The following is a 23,563-nucleotide window of genomic DNA, read 5'->3' as shown; positions in this document are numbered from 1 at the left end:
GCTCGCTGAGCTTCTTTAAAACAGCTATTTTGGATTCTTTATTGAGTAAATTGCAGATCTCTGTGACTTGGCATTGGTTACTGGGAGATTATTTTGATGCTTTGGTGGTGTCATGTTACTTTGATTCTTCATGTTTCTTGAAGTTTTGAATTGCTCTCTTTGCATTTGAAGTAGCAGTCACCTCCTTCTGCTATTACTCAGTGACTTAAGGAGAAAAATACTTTCCATAAGCCCCAGTAGTAATGCTGACACTACAAGCTTCTTGCTCCATCTTATGGCAGAATTTTAAAACTTCTATCTATTTTTCTACTCCTGGAACACATCAGGCTGGGTGCTGATAGCCTTCCTTTTATTTCCTAAGGGTAGGTCTGAAGATCGTTTGTCTCTCCCCCTGGCCCATGGATTCACGTTGGATTTCTGTGTTACTGACTAGTTGTCTGGCAAAATTTGCTCTCTCTGTTATAAGCATCTCACACAGGGTGGGAGTGTTTGGGTGAGGCCCATGAGTGTTGAGGGTGTGTGTAGGCCAATTGGGGGGATCTACTAGTGAGACACCCTAGTGACTTGTGGATGGGCTACTTGATGAAGTTCATGACATAGTTAGTAGGATCCATGTTCCTTCAATGTCCTCCAAGAGTCCCATCTGCCCCTCTCTTAGCTTCTTCCCATCCCTAGTCATACCTCACCACTCAGCATTCTGAATGAGGTGAGAGAGAAATGGGTCACTTTGCCAGCTGCCTTGATGGAGGGGTGATGCAGGTAAAGTAAAATTGATCCTCTTACCCTCTCCAGTGCATCCAAAATCTTATTTTTTTGCTCCAATATTGTGCTGGATTCTTTGCTGGAAACCAGGACTTCCACAAAAGCTCTCTCATCCATGGGTGATTGTCAAGACTGTTCTCCAGAGGCCCAAGGCCACAGCTGAGAGGCTGGAGTTCACAGGCCACTGTGGAGTCTGGGGAAAACGAGGTCTGTAAGCCTATTACATGATGCATGAGTGGTAAGACTCCTCCTAGGTCCCTTGGCATATGGTGCTGGATCCCTTAGCTCCCACAAAAGCACTTTTGTTTGTGGATGGGTGCAATTTGTTATCAAGAGGAGATATGAACAAGAGACCTCTTTTTCAGCTGTTTCTGATGTCACTCCCCAAGTGCATTCCTATTTCCTGATTAACAACCTCACTTTAGAAGTCATATTCTTAATCAAATTCCAATAATTTGCTTGATTGTGATTTCAAAAAGGTATACATTCATTAATAGAAAATAATTTTCCTGTAGAACTTCAGGCCTTTCTCACTATCTTAATGATAGAAGTATCTGGCAGTCTGACTTTTTGTCCTTTGTCAGTTTGTTTTGTTTTGTTTTGTTTTCTCCCCCTGGATATTTTATGATCTTCCTTTAACTCTGGAGGTTCTGAAATTTTTAAAATGATGTTTTTAGGAATGAGTCCTTTTCATTAATTTTGCTAAATATCTGAAAGTCCCATTCTATGTAAAGAATGAGGTCCTTTATATCTGAAAAATTTCCCCATATTATTTGTTTGATAAATTCCTCCCCTTCCCACCTTCGTTTCTCTGTTTCTCTCTCTGGCATTGTTACTTAATATTGGTCTTCCTGGGCTATTGTCTGTGTCTTATCTTTTCCACCACATATTACATTTCCTTTTATTTATTTCATTTCAAAGAGATTTCCTTAAGTTTCCAAACTTTTAATTAAAATTCCCAGTTTCTTAGCTCTCTATTATTACTTATTAGATGGAATGTTTTTTCACTAAGGATTCTAAATAACTTCTTTGCTCTTACATGAACTTTCTCTACTACATCAATAATTTTCATTTTATTTTATTCTAGTCTTCCCTTTCATATTGTAAGATTTTCCCAAATATTTACTCTTCCCTCCACAACACCATCTTATTTAATCTCAACAGACATTTATTCAACCCTCCTCTAAACTCCACCATATTATATTTGGTTCTTGTGCAATGCTCTTTCACATTACCTTGTAATTTTCCATTATACATTCTTCAGCATTTGTAATTCCATGTTTGTCAAATTATTTCATATATGCATATTTGCCTCTGAAAGTGTGAGTTTTGTAAAGCTGAATGTATTTGTTTTCACATTATGTTAATAATACTCAGAACATATAGTATGGTATGTATCACAACACTGGTATTCAATGACCATTTTTGCATTATTGTTTTAATTAATGCATATATTGACATGATTTGGGGCTTAGTCCAGCCAATAATAAAGAGAATGTTACTTTGATTTTCTTTGATTCCTTGTAGCTTACACATTTTTTAAAAAGAATTTACTTTTAGAGTGAGGAAAGGGGAGAAAGAGAGAGAGAAACATGGATGTGAGAGAGAAACATCAATTGGTTGCCTCACACACACTCAGACAAGGGATCAAACCCACAACCTAAGTATGTGCCTTGACTGAGGAATCAAACCTGCAATCATTTGGTGCATTGGATGATGCTCCAACCAACTGAGCCACTTGGCCAGGGCAGCATACACAGTGTTTAGGGTTATGTTTCTGAGGTTCTATGGTCTGCAGCTGAATTTGGATACTCAGGGTTTCTTAAGTGTGATAAAAATTTGGAAAACCTTCAAAACCAACATATCTTCAAACAGAATGCTTCTCTGTCTACATTTTGGCTTTCTTGCTTAAAATTTTTTTTGTATTATGGAAAATTCAACTATATAAAGTAGTAGAGAACAGTGCCATGTACAACAGTCCAACTTTAACAATGATCAATTCATGGGAAATTTTGTATACTAATTACTTAATATTACATGCTCACTGCATTATTTTGAAGATCTCAGACATCATATCATCTATACTAATAAAAGAGTAATATGCTAATTAGAGAAGACATCTTCCAGATATCCTTTCGGACATCCTTCTGGACAAAGTCATGGTAGCAGGGGTTGAGGCAGAGGTGGTTAGGGACAATCAGGCCAGCAGGGGAGAGCAGTTAGGGGTGATCAGGCCAGCAGAGGAGAGCAGTTAGGGGCGACCACGACCAGGCAGGTGAGCGGTTAGGAGCCAGTAGTCCCAGATTGGAGAGGGTTGCAGGCCAGGCTGAGGGATCCATGTCCCCTTCTCTCCCCCCTTCCCACATGAATTTTGTGCACTGGGCCTCTAGTTTTACTTATAGTTTATTATGAGAATCTACAATATAATGGCTTTTTAGAAAGATAGAAACCATATCATTACCACACCTAAAATTAGATAAATAACCCCTTAACACAGTAAGTGTTTAGTTTTTCTGTCTCAGAAAAAATTTGCAAGAGTTGTTTTGTTTAACTATGAATGCAAACAAAGCCTAGCATTTGGTTGACATGTTTCTTCAGTTTGTTAAATGTGTGGCTTCTCTGTTCTCTAGTCTGCCTTGCCAGCTATTTGCTGAAGAAACAGTTGTTTGCCTAGTGGAACTGCCCCTGTTCTGGATTTTGTTAGTGGCATCCTGTGATGTCATTACTATGAAATTGTGCCGTGGGCTCCAGAAAGTAATACTAACAACAATTAGTAACACCTTTTTACTGCTAATTACGTGCTATTTAACTTTAAAGTGTTTGATGTGTAAGAAAAATTTCAAAATACCGACTTTTTATGTGGTAAGTACAAACATGATATATTTTATGTAATTTAAATATTATGTTACCTTTAAGTGGTATGATAGTACATACTAATAAAGTCATACTTTATGTACAAAATCTGCAATAATTCAAATAACTCAAAAATTTTCAAGGATCACATAATTCAAAATAATAAGGACTGATTTCCAACTTTGTTTATAGTAATGTTATATGATGATCCTCCTTTTAATTTCTAGTTGATAAAAATAAATGATTGTTCTTATTTTTGGAGTTAACTGTGCTATTTTAAAATTATATGAAATTTTGAAAAACAAATCCCTTTAATAAAATTCAATAATAAGTTTGTTTTTCCAAGTACTTCATGGGGAAGAAGTCTGAGTAGGGCAGAATTTGTGTATTTCTGGGACACTGGTCATAATGACATTCAATATAACCCTTATATTACAGCAACATGCACGCACACACACACACACACACACACACACCTCCAAAATGCCGAGTTCTTACCTCATGAATAATTGAAATTTAAAACTCTTCTCAGCACTTTTGTGCATTTTCAGGTGACCTATATATTTTTCCTTACTAATATTTTTATTTTATACATTTGGGATCATAATTGCTGATCTTCTGTTTTCTTTTTTCAATGCACTTTATAGTCATTTTAGCAAAATTGAGCAGAAAATACAAAGATTTCCTGTGTACACCCTGCCCTCACAGACACAGCCTCCTCCATTGTTAACATTTCCCACCAGAGTGGTACACTGATTACGACTGATGAGCCTACATTGACACATCATTATCACCCAGAGTGTATGGTTTACATTAGGGTTCATTCTTGGTGTTGTACATTAGATGGGTTTGGGCAAAGGTATAATGACATGTATGTACCATTATGGTATCATACAGAATTGCTTTATGGCCCTAAAAATGCTCTGTGCTTTGTTACTTACAATGTCATGATGCTCTGGTTCTGATTCCCTGCAAGTACTAATTTTAGTGTACATTTTTAATTATTCTCTTACTTCTATCCAGGTAGATTTTTTTCTCTTGAATCTTTTCCATCTCCTCCCAAAAGTAGGCATACATCCTATATAATAAAGAGGTAACATGCAAATTGACTGTCACACCCTCGCACAAGATGGCTGCCCCATGTGGTCACAAGTTGGCATCCCTCATGTGGTCACAAGATGGCTACAACAAGATGGCTGGCAGGAGAGGGCAGTTGTGGACAATCAGGCCATCAGGAGAGGGCAGTTGGGGGTGACCAGCCTGGCAGGGGAGGGCAGTTGGGTGACCAGGCCTGCAGGGGAGGGCAGTTGGGGGCAATCGGGCCAGCAGAGGAGCATCGATTAAGCATCAATCAGGCTGGCAGGGGAATGGTTAGGCGGTGAACAGGCTGGCAGGCAGAAGCGGTTAGGGGCAATCAGGCAGGCAGGCAGGCAGGTGAGCAATTGGGAGCCAGCAGTCCCAGATTGTGAGAGGGATGTCCGACTGCCAGCAGTTGTACATCCCCTAAGGGGTCCCAGATTAGAGAGGGTGCAGGCTGGGTTAAAGGACACACCCACCCCCCACCACCAGGGCACGAATTTCATGCACTGGGTCTATAGTAAAAAGTATATTGCATTTAACATTCCTTGACTCAATGTTTATGGGCCATGAGGAAGGGAGATATCTTTTATTAGAGAGTAAAAACTAAAGCCATATATTACATCTTTTTGCTCTAGGAGTTTTCTTAGCAACCCCTTCCCCAATAATATGTCACTGACTACTATACCTTATCTGTTCTCTCAGCCTAACCCAATCTCAACTTCTCTCATTCTAGAGGGGAAAAGAAACTCTCCAATTAATGTATGAAAATAAATTCATCCAAAGCTTCACGTTTGAATCTCCTAAATCATTAAAGGGCTCAAAAAACAAAAGTGCTTTCATATAATGTGATCCATTGTTTTTAATAAATGAATTATGCTTATAATTAGCAAAATTTTTGTTTTTAATTACAGCTGACAATATTGTTTTGTATTCAGGTGTACAGCACGGTGGTTAGGCATCTATGTAAAAGATCATGGATTGCTTCACTAATTTGTGTGTCGTGCTTGTGCAGGGGCCATGCTAACCTTGGTGTTGTTCCGATTTTGGTATATGTGCTGCGGAAGGGAGCACTAGCAAGGTATTTGTACACTAGCTTAAGGCACTGCCTGTATATCAATATTATTCAAATTCTGTCAATACTTCTGCAAAGTAAGTATTATTCCCACATTGTGGTTGAGAACAATATGACTCAGAATGTCAGATACTTAACTCTAGTGTTACACAGTTCAAAATACTAGCTAAAAGTTACTGGATTTGGATTTAGCTTTCTTTGAACCAAACTATGCTGCATCAGTTATTCTGTTAGTATCTGTCTCTCCCAGTTACATGTTAAGCTCTCCAGGCAGATGGCATGGACAGGGACAGCCTCATACATCCTGGGGCTGTTCCATCACGCCATCCTAGGTGCAATGTGTGGACACAGTCATGCGGGGCAGAAAGACTGAGGCAACATGGGGGAAAGAGTTGCAAAGGGCGCAATGGCTCCACTTCTGGTCACGCACACACTAAGGAGTGAAGTGTTGGACGCATCCTGGAGGGCCAGAGCATCCCTCTGTGAGTCCATCTCCCTTCCAGGGTTTCCACTGGGAGACAGGGAATCCAGAGCAGGCCAGCACCCACCATGCTGCATGATCTCATACCTGTGCGCCCAGGTGCTTTCTCCCTCACAGGCTCCCCTTCCTTAGGCAGGAGCAGAGGGTGGGGCGGGGTTAGCAGGCTGTTCTGCTGCTCCAGGTGCACAGGGACACAGATCTGGTGATGGTGATTGGGCTTACCTGCCTGGTCACATCCTGCAGCCTATTCATCCTGTGTCCTCCACATGCCAGGGCGGCACAGGAACATCCACAGGTTAGCCAGCAGGGTTCATACAGGAGGCAAGACAAGCTACACCTATATCTAGGGACCCCGTGTGCCTGTGGTTTCTATTCCCACCCCTTTCCCACTTGTTGGAGACCAGGTGTAAGCTGGCATGGTCCTTGCCCCTGAAGGGACTGATAAGACTCAGCCCCCTACACACACACAGTTTTCCCAGGCTTGTTTGGATGGCAATTATCAGTAGAATGAGAGCAACCTTTCATGGCTTACCAAGAAGTCTGTAACTATTTACTGAGACTTGCTATACTGAGAATTTGCCTTTCTGTTCTATCTCTTCCTTAGAGATTAAGGGGAACAAAGAGTACATTCCTCTTGACAGACCTCCTATTCAAGTGTTTGTGTATAAAAGGCATTACGCAGTTAATAAAGCTGCTGCAGTTGGTCAATGGCTTGCAACCCTCCCGATCCTGCTTTCCTGTCTTTCTTTCTTTTCTTAATTCCCACCTCCCTACCTCAACCTGGTTCACCTGTCATGCTGGCCCTGACAATTGGTGCCTGAATACAGGGACCTGAGGACTTGGGAAGCAGATGGTGAGGAACTCCTCCAGATAAAGAGTGCACTCATTAAGGTAAGGGAGGAGCAATTTCTTGATAGTCGGGAGTAAAGCATGGAACAATTAGAGAAAGGGAAAGTGCCCTTTAGAGGCAAATGTTGAAGTCTATGTGATCATGATCATAAAATAATGTGGTTTCTTGTTCAAATTAAAATCTTAGTTTGTGCCGAAACTGGTTTGGCTCAGTGGATAGAGCATCGGTCTGCGGACTGGAAGGTCCCAGGTTCGATTCCGGTCGAGGGCATGTACATTGGTTGCGGGCACATCCCTGGTAGGGGGCGTGCAGGAGGCAGCTGGTCGATGTTTCTCTCATCGATGTTTCTAGCTCTCTATCCCTATCCCTTCCTCTCTGTGAAAAATAATAAATAAATAAATAAAAAATCTTAGTTTGTATTTGGAATTTAAAATCTGTAATAAGTGGAACTCCACTACTGAAACTACCTCTGGTGTGGAGAGGGCAGGGTTATATGCTCTCCTAAAATAAGATTACTTGCAATAAGAATACTTAAGGTTATATTTAACCATTATAAAAGAACTCGTAGGGAAATGCAAATCTTAGCCAAATTGGGTGTTAGTTATTACTTCAGAAAGCGAAAAAGAAAGAAAAAGTTTGAGATCTGTTTATCTTTTATTTATTTTTTTTTAATTTTTTTAAAATTTCTTTATTGATTAAGGTATCACATATTTGTCCTCGTCCCCCCATTTCCATCCCACCCCCCTCCCCACACATGCCCCCACCCCCCTGTTGTCCTTAACCGCTGGTTGGGCTCATATGTCTGCACACAAGTCCTTTGGTTGATCTCTCCCTTTATCCCCACCCTTCCCTACCTTCCCCCGGGGCCCGACAGTCTGATCCATGCCTCCTTGTTTCTGGGTCTGTTCTTGTTCATCAGTCTATGTTGTTCATTATTTCCCCTAGATGAGTGAGATCATGTGCTATTAGAAATACACTTATAAGAACCGAAAATGAGACAAGCAATAATGGTTATGGTGACAGGCAAAAGAATCGGTCTGTAGTGAGTTTCTTTCTGGGCCAACAGTTTTTTTGAGATGAGATCTGTCTATCTTTTAAGCATGAAAAGAAATTCAGCCAGATCTGTTGCTGATGCTTCCCATGAAGTAAGCAGGATGTGGGGGAAGGGGAGACATGTGGCGATCCAATATGGAAGCCCAGTCTCCTAGTATGTTAAATTGAAAGTTTTCTTTCTCGCCATGAAAAAGTCTTAAAAATTTAGAAATGTGTCTGGAATTTCTGTACTCATGGGGAGAGAACTTAGCTGTAAGACAGAATGTGCACATGGTCTGATTTTGGACATTTAGATTGTCTTCAGCTGGAATCTCTCTACAAAAGCTATAGAAAATAGGAAACCCAAAACTGGCTCTTTTTCCTAAGAAAAATGGCGAAAAAGTCTTCTTGAAAGAAATTCAAGCTAATTCCAGCAACAGGACTCTCATTTCTATAATAAAGAGTAGTTTTTAAAATACTAATGAACCTTGTTAAAAATTTGACTTTTAAGGCCTTCAAGAAAATAAGTAAATTTTCCTCATAAAAAATTTAGAGGACAGAATTAAATCTATTTGATTATGTCTTGTATTTTTCTTAGAAATGTAAAGTATTATTAATCTAAAAACTGCTAAATGTTTGACTTGCAAGCTTTGAAAGTTTAAAGTACATATTGAATTAGGAGAAATTATGTAAATATGGTAATATATACCTAAAATATAAAAATGTGTTTTTGAGAAAATAAAATGTTATGTTTTCTCTGATAATTAGGAATTCAAAATATATTAGTTATTGGTCTAATTTTAAAAAGAGGATTAATTCTATGATCCAGTTTAAATATAATTGATATTCTTTAAGATAACTTAGGTATATGACCTTTAATTCATATATATTTGATCTTTCCAGGTTATTTCAAGACTGAGAGTGACTTTTAGACATTTCATGGGCCCCGAAATGTTTTTCAAAAGTCTATTCTCTCTTAAAAGAAATTTTGTTTTTAATTAAACCTAGTGATACTTGAAACCGCATGGAAAGCTTTATCAAATAAAAGTTAATATATTTTACTTATACATATATATTAAATATTATAAAGGTTTTTGCTTGTAAGAAGGGCAAAAACAATATATTTCTTAAATATAGCCAAATTTTTCAACAGCAGTAGAATTTCTAGAAAGACAAAAGCCATGCTTTTAGATCAGACCAATAAAGTATCAGACCTATAAGTTTTACTGAATAAGTTTCTTTACTTTTTAATTAAAGATACCTACTTAAGTTAATTTATAAATTAGCCTTTTAAAATATAATCAAGGTCTCATATAAATTGAGTTACATAAGAAATCAATGTTTAAATAATTGAATCCATGTAAAATCTCAGAACAGATTAGAAGCCACCATTTACTGCCTGAATTTATGTAGCCGCCTGCATTAAGCTAGAGGCAGGGCAACATTTGTGGCTTGTGGAATCAGACATAAATTTACTTTATTTTAAATGAAGATACCTACTTTAATTACTTAAATAAATTAGCTCATTAAATTATAATCAAGGTTTTCAGTTAAATAAAAAGCCAATATTTTTATAAACAATTCTAATAAAGACCAGAAACAGCTAGTAAAAGTTTTATCTACAATATAAATTTGACTATCTTTTAAAAGAACAGATTGAGTAGCTGCCCCTCTGGCCACATGGTTTGCAGCCGCCATCTTGAAATAACAAAGGCCAACCCCCTTCCTTTAAATAAGCCCATTATCTCTCTGTATATACAAATAAGCCTAAGAGGTTACTTTAAAATATAATTATAATTTTAATAAAAAAGAGAAATTTTAAAATTTTGAATTCTCTTTCACTAATATTTACAGTATAAACTAAGATTGTTATTAAAATGTTAAATTTAAAAGTAAATTAGTAGTCAGCCTTACTATAAAAGTACTTGTAATATAGCTAGCTAGTCACCTGTAGACTTGACCTTCAAACTACAGCCCTACAGGATACGTGTTGTAAAACAAAAGACAAAGATTCTTTTTTGGGGGGGGGGGGGAGAGGAGGGTATCTGGCTTTCTCTTTAGTTTGCATCGCACTTGAGGGGCTCTCTAACACAGAGAAGGCACTTAAATGAGAGGGTCATCAAATTCAGACCAGCCATGTCCTCCCTCCCACCCCCATCTGGGGGTAGGTGGGAAACAAGGACATCTCCATTTGACATCCCCCTTGGCACTGATATGTGGGTCCCCTTAACTGTTAGGCCCTGGAAACAACCCAAGGCCTTGACCTCCAGACTCAGCATTTGGGGGAGGGATTCCAGGTAAAGGAGGCAGAGCTGGAAGGCAGATGTCCTGGGAACAGCCCTTAGCCAGCAGGGGATGAGGCAGGGGGCTGCAGAGAGTGGGCTGGCATGGAGGAGGTAGTTTGGCAGGAATACCCCCAAAACCCCATAAGAAGTGTCCTACCTCCTACAGATCCCCTAAAGGCACGGGTGAAGTATGGGGTGGATGGTGGGGAGATACTCCCTTCCCCTTGTGCACACACACTCAGCTGGTTGGCCTAGCACAGGCTGGGCACAGAGAAGGTGCTCAATAAATGTTTTAAGTGAAGCAAAGAGGATGTGTGGGACAGAGGACAGGTCCTAGGGCTCCTTGGCCTAGCTTGTTTCATTCAGAAAATAGCAGTTTAAAAATGTAAAAATTCTTTTCCTCCCTCCCCCAATTTATGGGCCTGGGAAAGGGGTGAGGAAGGGCTGTCTCTAGTCCAACCCTTCCCCCTCTCCTTCCCTTAAAAATCTATATACACATATACATATTTATATGGCACCATAAAGGGGTCCTGCTTATGCCCCCACACTTGGAGCTGGGGGAGCCAAGCCCCAGAGCCTTGGGTGATATGGGGAGCAGCCCTCAGCCGAGGAGTCCAGAGAAGCAGGACTCGGTCCTGAAGGACAAACCCCTGCTGCTCTCACAAGTGGTAACCAATCTTCTCCCCTCCTGTGCCCTCCGAGGCGGAGGTGGTGGGGTCTGCATCAGTCCCCACGGAAGAGGTGTGAGGACTAGTTTCTCTTCGACCAACAGTCTGGAGACTGTTCCAGGCAAGAGCTGACCTGACCTGGCCCTGGGAAAACGAGGTGGGGAAGAGGGCTCTAGGCAAGGCACTTGGTGTCCACGCTCCCAGGCTGGGGCCCAAGGTATAGGGCAGCAGGAACCCTGCCCCTTCCCCAAGCAGAACTGAAAAGGGCCAAGAGGCCCAACTTGGCAGCAGAGAAACATGGCAGCATAGAAAGAGAAAGGGGGAGCAGCATGCAGGGCCCCGTAGGTCCCCCAAGAAGAGCGAGGAGGTTCTAAGGCACTGACACAGGGACCCAGGGTCTCAATGCCCTCTGTGCAGCCTGTTGCCCCTTCACAGCCGGGCCAGGCTGGTGGGGGAGACGCCCACTTCCCCATGGCACTGCGGTGGCCCAGGCTGCTGGGTTTTCCTAAGGAAGAGTCCATGTGTGAAAGGTATAGGTGTGGTCAGGGGCAGGTCCTGGCCCCAGGGTGCCTCATAGCTGCCAGGCCTTGGCTGCCTGAGCACTGAGTACACGTCATCCTCTCAGCTGAGCTGCTCGAAGAAGGGCAGAAGGTCATGGAGCTCTGTGTCATTCATGTTTTCAAACCACGAGGCCACCAGTACGGCATTGTCCAGATGGAAGACGTAAGAGGCAGGTGAGTTGTCCAAGATAAGCAACCGCCGCAAGTCTCAGCCCAGCCTGCTCAGGTCCTTGACGTAGTTCCCCTGGTGGAAGACACACGACTCACGAAACAGCCGTGCTCGGAAGGCCCCCCACTTGTCCAGCAGGTCAGCTACTGGATCTGCATACTTGGCCAGACTGGCAGTGAACAGCACGCACTCCAGGAGCTCACCCATTCGCTGCAGGAACTCGTCCACATAGGGCCACTTCAGCACATAGACCTGGTGGACAACCCCATCGATCTCCACTGGGATGATGAAGTCAGCATTGTTCACTGGCTTGAAGGAGCTGTGCACCAGGGTCTCATCCAGGTCGATGACCATGCAGATCTTGTCCGAGTCCTGGGCCTTGGCCTCGGGGAGCAGATACTGGACTGGGGTCTTGGGAACAGCTCCGTTTTCCTCCACAAGCAGGGGTGCCCCACTGAGGGTGGGCAGGGCCTCCATCATCCCGGCAGATGCAGCAGAAAAGTGAGAGGAAGATGCCCCGGCTTCGGGGCTTCTGAAAAGCGGATGACTTCTGGTCACCTTTGCCCCGCAGCGGGCCTGCGCCTCCTCCTTGCTGATCTGAGTAAAGATGGCCGAGCTGTCCATGGGGGCCCTGTGCGCTGCGCTCCGGCCAGACTCTGGCCCCGACGCTGGTGCCCGGCCTCCGCCCCGCCCGGCTCGGGCCGGAATTGGGGCATGGGTGGGAAGGAGGGATCCCCACCAAGATTCTTAAATAAAACTCTCTATAGCCTAAAAATTATTCTGGAAGGAAATAAAGAGGTTTCCTTCAAATGTTGTAGGAATTATAATATCAAGTCTATATATTTAGCCTTTTAAACTAAGGTAAATAATTTGTGTTTTTCCTCTCTAATAAGTTTTATATAAAATTAAAGATTAATAGCAGAAACTTAATATCATTTATTGTCCATAATCTAGGACAAGTAAAGTTAATAAATAAATTAAGCTTTATTTCAGATTAATTTAAATTGGCTAATTAAAATAAGTAAGTATTCATAAAAACTTAATTATACTAGACAAAAAACTGTTCCTGAAGTATTAACAAAACTTTATTAATAGTTCATCTCATAGTAAAATTGCTTAACATGCAATGAATCCAAAGCAGTCATATTTCTGTACAAAACTGAAAAATAAAAGGTTATCAAAACTACATTAAAAATTTTTACAAAAGCCTCATAATAATACACAAAAGGAGATTAATAGAATAATATCTTAAAAGAAATATCCTGCAAGTAAATTATAGCAAGCCTTAATTGCTTTAAAAATTTTACTCAAATATTAATTTTCATTTATAATACTAATAACAAGACACCCATAAAATCTTATGGTGTCAAAATAAGCCAAAGAAAAATTATTTAGACAAAAATCAAAAAGATCCCAAGTCTAATTTATAAAAAAGATTTCTTTATTAACCTTTGGTCAAGAATATGTTTGTATATTTCCAGAAAAGCCTGTATAGATTCCTGCAACAAAGGATCCCAGAGAGGACCTGATAGAACTGTTCCAGCCACAGAATAGGCAGTGGTCCACAAGAACAGAGGAGAAATAGTCCAGAAATAAAAATAGTAAAGACGCCTTGCCATACTAGCAGTCAGCAGCTGTGCATTGCTACAGGTTACCCAGGACCAAGGGCAAGGAAAGTCGGTATGCGTGCTTCCAGATCATGTGTACACACCCTTCTACATAAAAGTCAAAATGTTTGATGTTTTGTGTTCTATCAGGACCCCTAGATTAGGGGCTTGCTTTATTTCTAACACAGGGAATGGTATTAACTACCACATTAAAAGAAATGTTATACCTCAGGCATTAACCATTTTTACAGATAGATCCAGTTCTAGAAAGGCTAAATCTACTACAGCAGGGGAACAAAGGTCCTTCAAACCCCTTATATTTCAGTAGAAATACAAGCTCTTATTTATGCCTTAACAGATTTTACGACAGAGCCCATCAACCTATAGTAATAGTACTTATGTGGTAAGTATAGCAAAAATTATTGAAACAGCTACTATAGGGCACACTAATTCAGAGGAACTTTTCATTTAATTTTCAGTCTTTAAAATATTATTTGAGAACGACAATTTCCATGTTTTATTAGAAGCAATATCCTCAGTGTGTTATCCACCTTCCTGTGCCAACTTTAGGGGTAAATCCCCGAGGACTTAAACCTAATCAAATCTAGCAAAATGAATGTCACTCAATTGTAGAAAGAACCAATCGTACAAAATCATTTAGTAAAACAAAAAGGGGAGAAAGATGTTATGTGTCACCTCAAGAGAAGCTCAGTCATGCTTTTTTACTTTAAAATTTTTTTGAATTGTGATGCAGAGGATCGTACAGCAGGTGAAAGGCATCAGGCCTCCTGTACAATAGCCTCCACTGAGTCAGCTAGGTGGACGGAAGCATAAACCAGAAAAGAGTTTTATCAGATTCAGTAATAATGTGGGGAAGAGGTTGTGTTTTATATCTTTCCAGAAGGAGCAATGCAGTCAATTTGGATGCCAGAGCATTATGTCCATCACCACAATAGACTCAGACAAGCTCCTGTGTCCCTTCACTCAAAAGGACTAAGTACTGCCCTAATGACAGCAAAGTGGAGGAAAAAGAAAACTGAAAGCTACGCAAGGGACTCAGGTGCCAACATAGAGTCATCTGAAGAAGTTAATGACTGAAGTGCAGCAGATTATAGAAAAGCAAGAAGCTGAAGCTACTTCTTCAACCATGTTCCTACTCATATTAGCATCTGTTAGCTGCAGTCTTCTGCAAAGTCTTGCGCAGCCAAGTCCAAGGACTCTGAGTAAATATACACCAGCAGCACAAGAGACTTTCTTTCATTTAGTAGCTAAAAATGTTAACATGTCCATAGTTTTGATTTCTCTCTTATTGTTTTGTTATTATTTAATAACAAGAGTTTTGCTCTTGACATTCAAGTTTTGAAAATGATAACATGTATGTAATTTAGTTTTGCATTGGCATTGTTTGCAATTGTTTTAATACTAGAGCTTTATTTTATTTATTTATTTTAAAAATATATTTTATTGATTTTTTACAGAGAGGAAGAGAGAGGGATAGAGAGTTAGAAACATCGATGAGAGAGAAACATCGATCAGCTGGCTCTTGCACACCCCCTACTGGGGATGTGCCTGCAACCAAGGTACATGCCCTTGACCGGAATCGAACCTGGGACCCTTGAGTCTGCAGGCCGACGCTCTATCCACTGAGCCAAACCGGTTTCGGCTAGAGCTTTATTATTAATGTTTAAATTTTACTTTTATTATTAGTAGCTTAAAATTAAATAAAGAAGGGGGATCTGTTGGAGACGAGGTGTAAGCTGGCACAGTCCTTGTACCCAAAGGGACTGATAAGACTCAGCCCTCTACCCACACAGTTTTCCCAGGCTTGTTTGGATGGCGATTATCAGTAGAATGAGAGCAACCTTTCATGGCTTACCAAGAAGTCTTTAACTATTTACTGAGATTTGCTATACTGAGAATTTGCCTTTCTGTTCTATCTCTTCCTTAGAGATTAAGAGGAACAGAGAGTACATTCTTCTTGACAGACCTCCTACTCAAGTGATTGTGTATAAAAGGCATTACACAGTTAATAAAGCTGCTGCAGTTGGTCAATGGCTTGCAACCCTCCCGATCCCGCTTTCCTGTCTTTCTTTATTTTCTTAATTCCCACCTACCTACCTCAACCTGCTTCAATTGTCAGGCTGGCTCTGACACCCACTGGTTACTAACCCTAAGTAAGGACAAAGCATTTGGCCCTTGTCAGAAACCACATTATCACCCCATTCTAATGCCCTCCTGACTGACTTCCATTTTTCTCTTGCCTAGAGAATTCCTATCTCCTCATGGGCGAGGAAGAGAGGAAGTTTCTAATATCATCATTGATTTTACAAATTTAATGTTTTGAGAAAAAGAATTTTACTTTTGGTACTATTGAAATTCCACAAGTACATTTTCTTTCCTTAATTTCTCTGTCATAACTTTAAAAAACTATATTACAGTAACACAACTGCACCAAGGGCAGAGGGTATGTATCATCTTCACTGATGCCTGAATAGGGGCAGAGCAGGAGGAGGGGTAGTAGGGGAGAAGTGGCCAAAGGTGGGACCCAAATGAAGAGAGAAATGTTAACCTCGTCTAAGATATCAAAATATTATCAGGATATATTTGGCTGCTCTTTTGTTCCTGGGCATGAAATATCTGTAAAATAAATGAAAGGGGCCTGAAGCATGAGGGTTTGCCATTCTTAGCCATGTCCTAGTCAGCTGTGAGATGAAAGAGAGGGAAAAAAATCAACAAAAGGCCTCCTAAAGGGGATTTATTGCTTCCATGGAGATATCACATCAGGGCCACAAGGAATGAGGCATATCCCAGGGATTTCCATAGTAGGTAACAGCGGAGAAAAGAAAAAATGTCAGGAGTGAGGGGGAGAATTCCAAGGGTTTGTGAACTCTGAGAGGACACAGCACCTTAAGTCCCAGAGAAGAGATGGCAGGAGGGGCAGTGGAGGAGAGAAGGACTAAGATGGACTTGGCCAGCGAATAGTTCCAGGTCACCCAGCATGTCCACTCTTCTGCTCTTAAGATTGGCAACGCACCTGCAGTGACAGGACAGACATGAGATTCGTGGGTCTCAGGGCTCCTGTGCTATCCTCATGCCGTTTCCCAATTCTACTACGACTTCCAACCACAGCTGTGTCCACAATCTCTTCCCACCCTCCTTCCCCCTGTCCTGTGTCTCCCGGTCCAGCTCTAACACATGGGCATCCTTACCTTTCCTCTGGCGTGTGACTCACAAGGGCCCTTGCTGTCTGGAGGCACCAGCTGGGCGCAGGCCCTGGATAATGAAGACGGTGCCTGTGATGATGCCCACGAGGCCCACGGCCAGCCCCAGGGCGCAGACCACTGTCTCCGTCAGCTCTGACATGGGGGCTGGGATCTCGGGCTCTGTGGGAGTGAGGTGATGGGGGTCAGAATGCGGAAGGTTGGCTCACAGCATGTGTACAAGATGAGGTGGGAGGGGTGGTGTTAGTTCTACAAAGACTTGGCTCCAGGTTGAGGGAGGATAATAAAGTCTGTCATTAGAAATCCTTGAGGTGTAGGAAAGAGGCTTTGAGCCATGAGATTTAGGAGCTAAAAGGCAGAGTGCCTGACTTGACAGAGAAAAGAAGGCACCAAAGGGGGCTCATACACACCCCAGTGCTTCAGGAGGGGCTGGTCCAGGCCCCAGTGCTCCACCCTGCAGTCATAGACGTCGTCAGCAGAAGGCAGGAAGGTGAGGTAACTGATCTTGAGGAAGGAATGATCCTTCTTGGACAGGAAGCTGGTTTCGGAAACACCCTGCGTGACGGAGTGCCCGTTGCTCAGCCACGAGATGTTGATCACAGGAGGGAAGATGTTGTCCACGGCACAGATGAGGGTGTTGGGCCGGCCCAGCTCCACGGGAGACTTGGGAAACACAGTCACCTCAGGAACCTCTACGGTGAGGAAGCAGCACTGGGTTTAGAATCGTGGGCAGCTCTGCCCTGAGGGTCCCTGCATCCTGGAGGGGCCTCCCACCAACGTTTCCCCATCGGAGAGCGGAGATGCTCTTGTTCCCTCTGCTTGTGAGCCTCTGTACACTGCCTGCATGCCATCCCCACGCCCTTCTCTCTGTGGGCCCCTTGTTAGGGTGGGGGTCTATGGGGACCCATCCTGGAAGGAGTCGAGGATTGCATAGGGGAGCAAGAATCTGTATTTCATGGAAATATGTGATTTGTAAGAAGGGAGAGGCTGAGAGATCAGCAAATACCATGAGAAGATCTGGGACTCCTTGGAAAGGAGAGCATTTTATAGAGTCAAGGGTATCTATCCGAGGCGAGAAGGGAGTGAGGCCTGTTATGAAGGGTAGATTCAGTAAAGACACAGGATGTTGGGCACATACTATTGGGAGCAGCAGTGGAGTTGGAGCGTTTAATCAGGAGGTCCAGGGTGTAGTTTGCAATAGCCATGTTTTGTAGTGCACGGTGAGGGTCAAAATTTCTAAATTCACTAAACATAGGCAGCTGCCAGACAGTCTCCCTCTTGTCCAGGTCCACGTAGAACTCCTCATCTCCATCAAATTCATGGGTGTACTGGCCCGAGGAACCGTAGGAGTGGTAGACATTTATGCCATAGGCCCCAACGTGGTCAGCTGATCAGTGAGGTGGGAGCAGGGAGGTGCAAAACACAGGAGAGAAAGGACCTTGTTAAACAAACTGACAAGAAACGGACGTGCTAACATTGTGTGCTGCACCTTCGGCACAGCCTGCAGACAATCCCCAGCGCCTGCTCCCTCCCCTGGCTGTCCTGTTAGAATCCAGCTGCCTCTCCACTCCCACATTTGCTCCTGTCACAGGAACAGAATTCCACAGGCCTGTTTACTGCTATTCCCTGCTTGCCAACTCAGCACCCAACATTCCAGTATTTCATAAATACTGAAATGGGCAGAACAAGGAATGAATGAATGACTATAGCCTTAGCTTTCTTTCCCAGAGATTCAGTTTACGTCCCTCTGCTTCATAAGTTTTCTCTCTCAATTTCTCCATCAGTTAATAACACATTCATTGTGGCTCCTCTCCCCTCAGGACTGGCTCAGAACAGAACATGTGCTATACAAGGATTCCTTCCTCCTTTTATTTATTTATTTTTTTAACAAGGAAAAGCACACCCGATATAATTTTTAAAGAATTGCCTCTATTTTAGGGAATAAGAAAGAGTAGGATAAGGGCAGTGAGAATATCACAAAACACATAAAAGGTAAACAATGCTTCTAAGAATCTAAGGTCTCTTTTTTTGGGTTTTGTATTTTTGTTAATCCTCACCTGAGGATATTTTTTCCATTGTTTTTTTTTTGTTTTTTTTTTTTTAAGACAGAGTGTGAGGGAGGAAGGGGGGAGAAAGAAAGAGAGAGAAACCTCTCAGATCAATTGGTTGCCTCTCACAGGTGGCTCTGGGGATTGAACCTGCAACCCAGGTACCTGCCCTTGACCAGGAATCAAACCTATGACCTTTCCGTGTGCAGGCTGATGCTCTAACCACTGAGCAACCAGCCAGGGCTAAGAGCTCTGCTTCTGTAACAGGGTGATCCTTAGAGGAGAGCACCTGGTTTCCTCTGAAATGAAACTGGAAACTTCATTAGACTTTGGATTTCTGTCATTTCCCACCCCTCTTCTTTTTTTGAAGGACGTTACTAAACCTCTCCTTTTTCTGACTCAACACTTACCTTGTTGAGGACTCAGGGAAAACTCTGGCCCTTCCCTCGAATGGACAGTGTACTTGTCTGTGACGCCAAAGCAGATGGCAGCCAGCACAGCTGACTCCGCCCAGGTGAGCCTGACTGTCCAACGTGTCTGAGCCTTTTACCATTTCCTCTTCCCTCCCTTCCTATTTCCTGACCATCAACAAGGTTTCAGACATTGCGAGGAGCGAGGAGTAAAATGCTGCCAGCGAGGAGCTTAATGAATATTAAAGTCACAGGTGAGTAAGGAGCCGATGGGTGTACTGTGCTGAGTCCTCCACAAATACCTCACCTGCCCATCAAACCAGATGTCACCCTTTCATGATCCTTGGTCTTTATAAGGGTCTGTTTTCCTCTCTCAAATTATCTTCCAGGATTTCCTGGACACCTCCAGTTCATTCTTGAAGTTTCTGCTTAGTTACCAACTTCTTAGCTAAGTCCCCTCATGAAGCATAGTTTTGACCACATTATGACCTCCAGCCCCTCCATGCAATGTCCTCTTTGCAAGTTTATCTAGTCCTCATCCATCAAAGCCTCCTTGTCCTTGTAATGAACCTTCTTGACTCCATTACAAACATGAATATATATGATTATCCTTTCATCTGCACGTGTCCTGGCTGCACGCTGCTGCTGAGGGACATCACTGTGCCAGCTGGAACTACTAAACTTAGTTTCAGCCTCGCTGGGCCCACTGTCCTGCCCAGCAGCGGCCCTGCTCTGGGCACCGTGTTGTCCTATCGCTAATCTGAGCTCCCTTTAGGGGCAGACAGCATGTCTCTTCATCTGAGTCCCAGCACTGAGCTCCTGGTGCTCAAACTGTGTAGCAAATGTCCACGTTGTTCTCCAGGACAACATAGATTTGGGAAGACTGACAGACACGCAGGTAGCAGCATCCTGTGAAAGTTAGACTCAGCGGTGACCGGGCTGCATTATGGCTCATGAGCCCTAAGAACTGTTGTTAGGTGAGCCTTTATTTTTCCATAAAAATATTGAATAATCATATTTTATGACCATATTGCTACAAAGGCAAATATAATCCAGGCTAAATTAAAATAGTTTCTTCTACCCTAAAAGTTCATTTTTTCTTCTAATTTTAAAAGAAAGGAAAACATTGTCATGGGGCCCTACAGGCATTGCAGGCCCTTGGCCCTGTGCCCACTGTGGGGGGTACGTCCAGCCGGACCAGGGCACCTGCAGTGACATTGAGAAAAGGGGACTTGGACATGCTCTGGAGAAGCAGACAACACTTTCCTACCAAACCAAGAAATCCTGGGGGCAGCCATGGTTAATAACATCGCTGAAGATCAGGGTAACCTCCAGTTCACTTCCCCTTTGAACTACAGTGCTTGGTTTTCCTACTTTGCTTTTACAAACCCACTCTTCATGCCAATAAAACAGGAAAAGAGCCAAGGATGGACTTTGAAAGAAAGGAGGGTAAGGGAATGAGGAAGAGAGGGTGGAAAGTGAGCAACAGAGGTGGAGGGGCCCAGGGGAACAAACCGTAATTGGTCGCCCAATCTTCCTCTTACAGAGCCTCCTTAGATGTGGTGAAGGACAGGCCATATGAGGCTAATATAATTTAATTCACCAAGTTTTCACCATAAATTTCTCAATTTTAAAATAAAAGTAAAGATATTCCCTGCTTTGTTAATGGAAAATTATACAGCTATTCCTGTAGTAGTAGTAATTTTAAATATCATTGACATTTATTCATCTTCCTTATTTGGAAGCACACCTACTACCTATTTTACTTGATTTTCTGTAAGGTGATGCATAAGAGGTAACTGGGATTAAGTGAAAACCATGTGACAAAATGACTTGTCTGAAGGCCCTCACTGGGCTGTTTTCCCACTCCCCACCCGTGCCAGTTTTCAGCTTGGAAATGTATGTGAATGTGAGGCAAAGCAAAGAACCCTTCTTCATATCTACATGTACACATAATTCACGAAACTCTTTACCGCAACGTAAAATACAGGAGAAATATAAAAAGCTCCAAAAGTTGTTCAGAAAAATTTAGGAGCAATAGTTCATGAATTTTAGTAACAAAACATCTATTTGTGAAAACATCCTAATCTTGAGGCAATCACACATGAATGTCATGGATCCATTTTAGAACCAGGATGATGGCCTTGGTGCAGTGTGCAATGGCTGAGGTAGCAAGGAGACTGGGTGGGGACTCTGGTTTCCCACAGGAGGAAAAACCATAATTTTTGAATCTGCTTGATATTGAGATTGCCTTTGAGGAATCGCTACTGTTTCTATGCACATCTCTATCCTTTTTCCCTTCAACTCTGTTCCCCCGTCCAGTCCCCACCTGGCTCAGCGGTGCACTCACCCACAATGTCTTCACCTCCACAGCGACTCAGCACGGTGGTCAGGGCGAGGGCCCCCCAAATCAGGGCTCTGTTTAGGATCATCCTCTTCTCAAGGTGGTCTCAGCAGTTGCTGCTCTGAGTTGTAGAGCAATGGTGAGGACCAAGCTGAGGAAGAAATCTAAAAACACCCAAACCAAACACTGCAGGTTCTGGCCAATCAGAAACCCTCTCTGTGATGACACCTCAGTTGCTGGTTGAAGAGTGTGTAACAGGAGGCCTGGCAGGGACTGGGAAATCCTGGGTTCTGAGGTTCTGATGCAGCCTCTGCTCAGAGTGGACCTGAGGGAATTCTCCATGAAGGGAGGGAAGGTATGAAATCAGAATCTCCTCTCTGTGTGTGCCTGCTGGTTCTCACAGCCTAAATAACCAAAACATGAACATTGTCTGAGCCACAAAAATGGCCAAGCACACCTCTCTCCCAGGGAACGTGAAGGACTGTTGCTCCTTTTTATTATTTTTTAATTGATTGATTTGAGAGAGAAAGAGAGAGAGAGAAAATAAGAGAAACATAGATTTGTTGTTCCATGTATTTATGCATTCATTGGTTGCTTCTTGTATGTGACCAGAGACTGAACCCGCAACCTTGGCATACCCAGATGAGGCTACCCGGCCAGAGCTGACTGCTGAGTCTCTACCAATTAGAGCTTTAGCTTCAGTATTGTCCTCCTTCCTTGCAGGTAAAATGTATTAAGATGCCCAATTATACGTAGAACTACCTACCCCAGCACCCATTTCCTGTTAAGAACAAAGTCTCTATTTCTCAAATCCTTCCCAAGATCACCTACAAGCCCAAACCCTGAGGTTAATGATCAGTTTTATGTGTCAGCTAGGTTATAGTCCCCAGATAGTCAATCAAATGTTGATATTTTGTAGATGTGACTAAAGCCCACAACCCATTGACTGAGTGACAGAGGTCATGCTGGATAATGTGACTGAGCCGATCTGTCAGCTGAAGAGTCCCAGGCGCAGAGTAAGGCTTCCCTGAGGGAGTGGATTCCGCTCCGGCTGCAGCTTGGGCTGCTCTGAGAGTTCCAGCTGCCCCTCCTGACAGTGGGCTGCCTGTGGGTCTTGGACTTGCCCAGTTCCCCACAACTGTGTAAACTGGTCCTGCACTAATTCTCTGAACAGACGTCTCCTCCTGATTCTGCTTCTTTGGTTCCAGCACCCTCTGACCGCGATGCCTCACAGTTCCCCAAAGTGAGTGTCTCCCTCACTGCGATGACATAACATCGGCTTGTTCACCACAGGTGTGCTCCCGGTGCCTTTGGCTGGGGGCACTGACAGCACCCCGTTAGGTTGTTGTGAGGATATACACTCACTGCACTTGGAATGAATTCCTAGGACTCCTTAAATGTACCTGCCATGCTCTAATACCAGTCCTATTTTATCAGGGGGCCCTGCAGCAGAGAGGTGAGGTGCCCAGGCTCACACAGCTGGTCAGAGGCAGAGATAAAATGTCACAAGGCAAGCCATGAGGCCTTGCTGGGGAGGGGTCTCCTTCTGCGTGGATTCAGAGTCCAGTGCACTGAAATAATTAGGATAGATATTTAAACCTTATCATTTTTGGGGGGCTTGCTCTTGCAAACCAAGAGCTTCTACTTGAGCCTCACTGGCATGGCTCAGTGGTTGAGTGTCGACCTATGAACCAGGAGGTCATAGTTAGATTTCCAGTCAGGGCACATTCTTGGGTTGTGGCTCCATCCCCATTGGAAGGCATACAAGAGGCAGCCAGTCAATGATTCTCTCTCATCATTGATGTTTCTATCTCTCTCTCTCTCTCCCTTCCTCTCTGAAATCAATAAAAATATATTAAAAATTATTTAGACACTACTCAGGTTGTTGTAATTAACATTTATGACAGCCTCTAAAACCTGTGTATTTTCAAATTCTTCAAGCTCTGACTTCCAGCTACTTTCCCCGACACAGCCCTGCTTATGACGCATTGGAGCTTCTGTGAAGGGAGGGAAGGTATGAAATCAGAATCTCTTCTCTGTGTGTGCCTGCTGGTTCTTCAATCTCAATATTAAGCAGATCCACCAAGACCTCCACCATCACCATCGTTAAAGATGCTTCAC

The 23,563-nt window shown here is 42.8% G+C and overlaps 1 protein-coding gene, 1 non-coding gene and 1 pseudogene across 3 annotated transcripts; all 3 read right to left on the bottom strand.

The window, feature by feature from the left end:
• Positions 1–5,662: 5,662 nt before the first annotated feature.
• Positions 5,663–5,766, bottom strand: LOC114229557 (U6 spliceosomal RNA). Its single transcript, XR_003615572.2, has one exon. It is a non-coding gene; the product is annotated as a U6 spliceosomal RNA (small nuclear RNA).
• A 6,079-nt stretch (positions 5,767–11,845) lies between these two features.
• Positions 11,846–12,436, bottom strand: LOC129150499 (carboxy-terminal domain RNA polymerase II polypeptide A small phosphatase 1-like; annotated as a pseudogene).
• Positions 12,437–16,148: 3,712 nt separating this feature from the next.
• LOC103304353 (HLA class II histocompatibility antigen, DQ alpha 2 chain-like) lies at positions 16,149–21,580 on the bottom strand. 2 transcript variants are annotated; one of them, XM_054721996.1, is made up of 5 exons: positions 21,449–21,580; positions 17,779–18,027; positions 17,051–17,332; positions 16,629–16,692; positions 16,149–16,453 (listed from the first exon to the last, which is right to left on the bottom strand). In XM_054721996.1, the coding sequence occupies exons 1-5, from the start codon at positions 21,528–21,530 to the stop codon at positions 16,327–16,329; spliced, it is 804 nt and encodes a 267-aa protein (XP_054577971.1). In that variant the 5' UTR covers positions 21,531–21,580; the 3' UTR covers positions 16,149–16,326. The 2 variants fall into 2 exon arrangements, with proteins under 2 accessions (XP_054577971.1, XP_008159491.2); XM_008161269.3 differs by having other exon boundaries at positions 16,380–16,453; positions 16,629–16,802.
• Positions 21,581–23,563: the final 1,983 nt, after the last annotated feature.

The sequence above is a fragment of the Eptesicus fuscus genome, chromosome 10 (assembly GCF_027574615.1).
Source record: "Eptesicus fuscus isolate TK198812 chromosome 10, DD_ASM_mEF_20220401, whole genome shotgun sequence".
In the NCBI taxonomy this organism is placed as follows: domain Eukaryota; kingdom Metazoa; phylum Chordata; class Mammalia; order Chiroptera; family Vespertilionidae; genus Eptesicus; species Eptesicus fuscus.
The sequence above is the reverse complement of the archived record's forward strand: the minus strand, read 5'-3'. Positions and strand labels throughout refer to the sequence as shown.

What these genes read in the sequence shown, in the direction of transcription:
- LOC103304353 (XM_054721996.1), bottom strand. Translation starts at nt 21,530, where the DNA reads ATGATCCTAAACAGAGCCCTGATTTGGGGGGCCCTCGCCCTGACCACC. An exon ending in GCCCCTCCTGAAGCACTGGG is followed by an intron (nt 16,693 to 17,050) that starts GTGTGTATGAGC and finishes TTCATTATCCAG; the next exon opens with GGCCTGCGCCCAGCTGGTGC. An exon ending in AGTCACACGCCAGAGGAAAG is followed by an intron (nt 16,454 to 16,628) that starts GTAAGGATGCCC and finishes CTGTCACTGCAG; the next exon opens with GTGCGTTGCCAATCTTAAGA.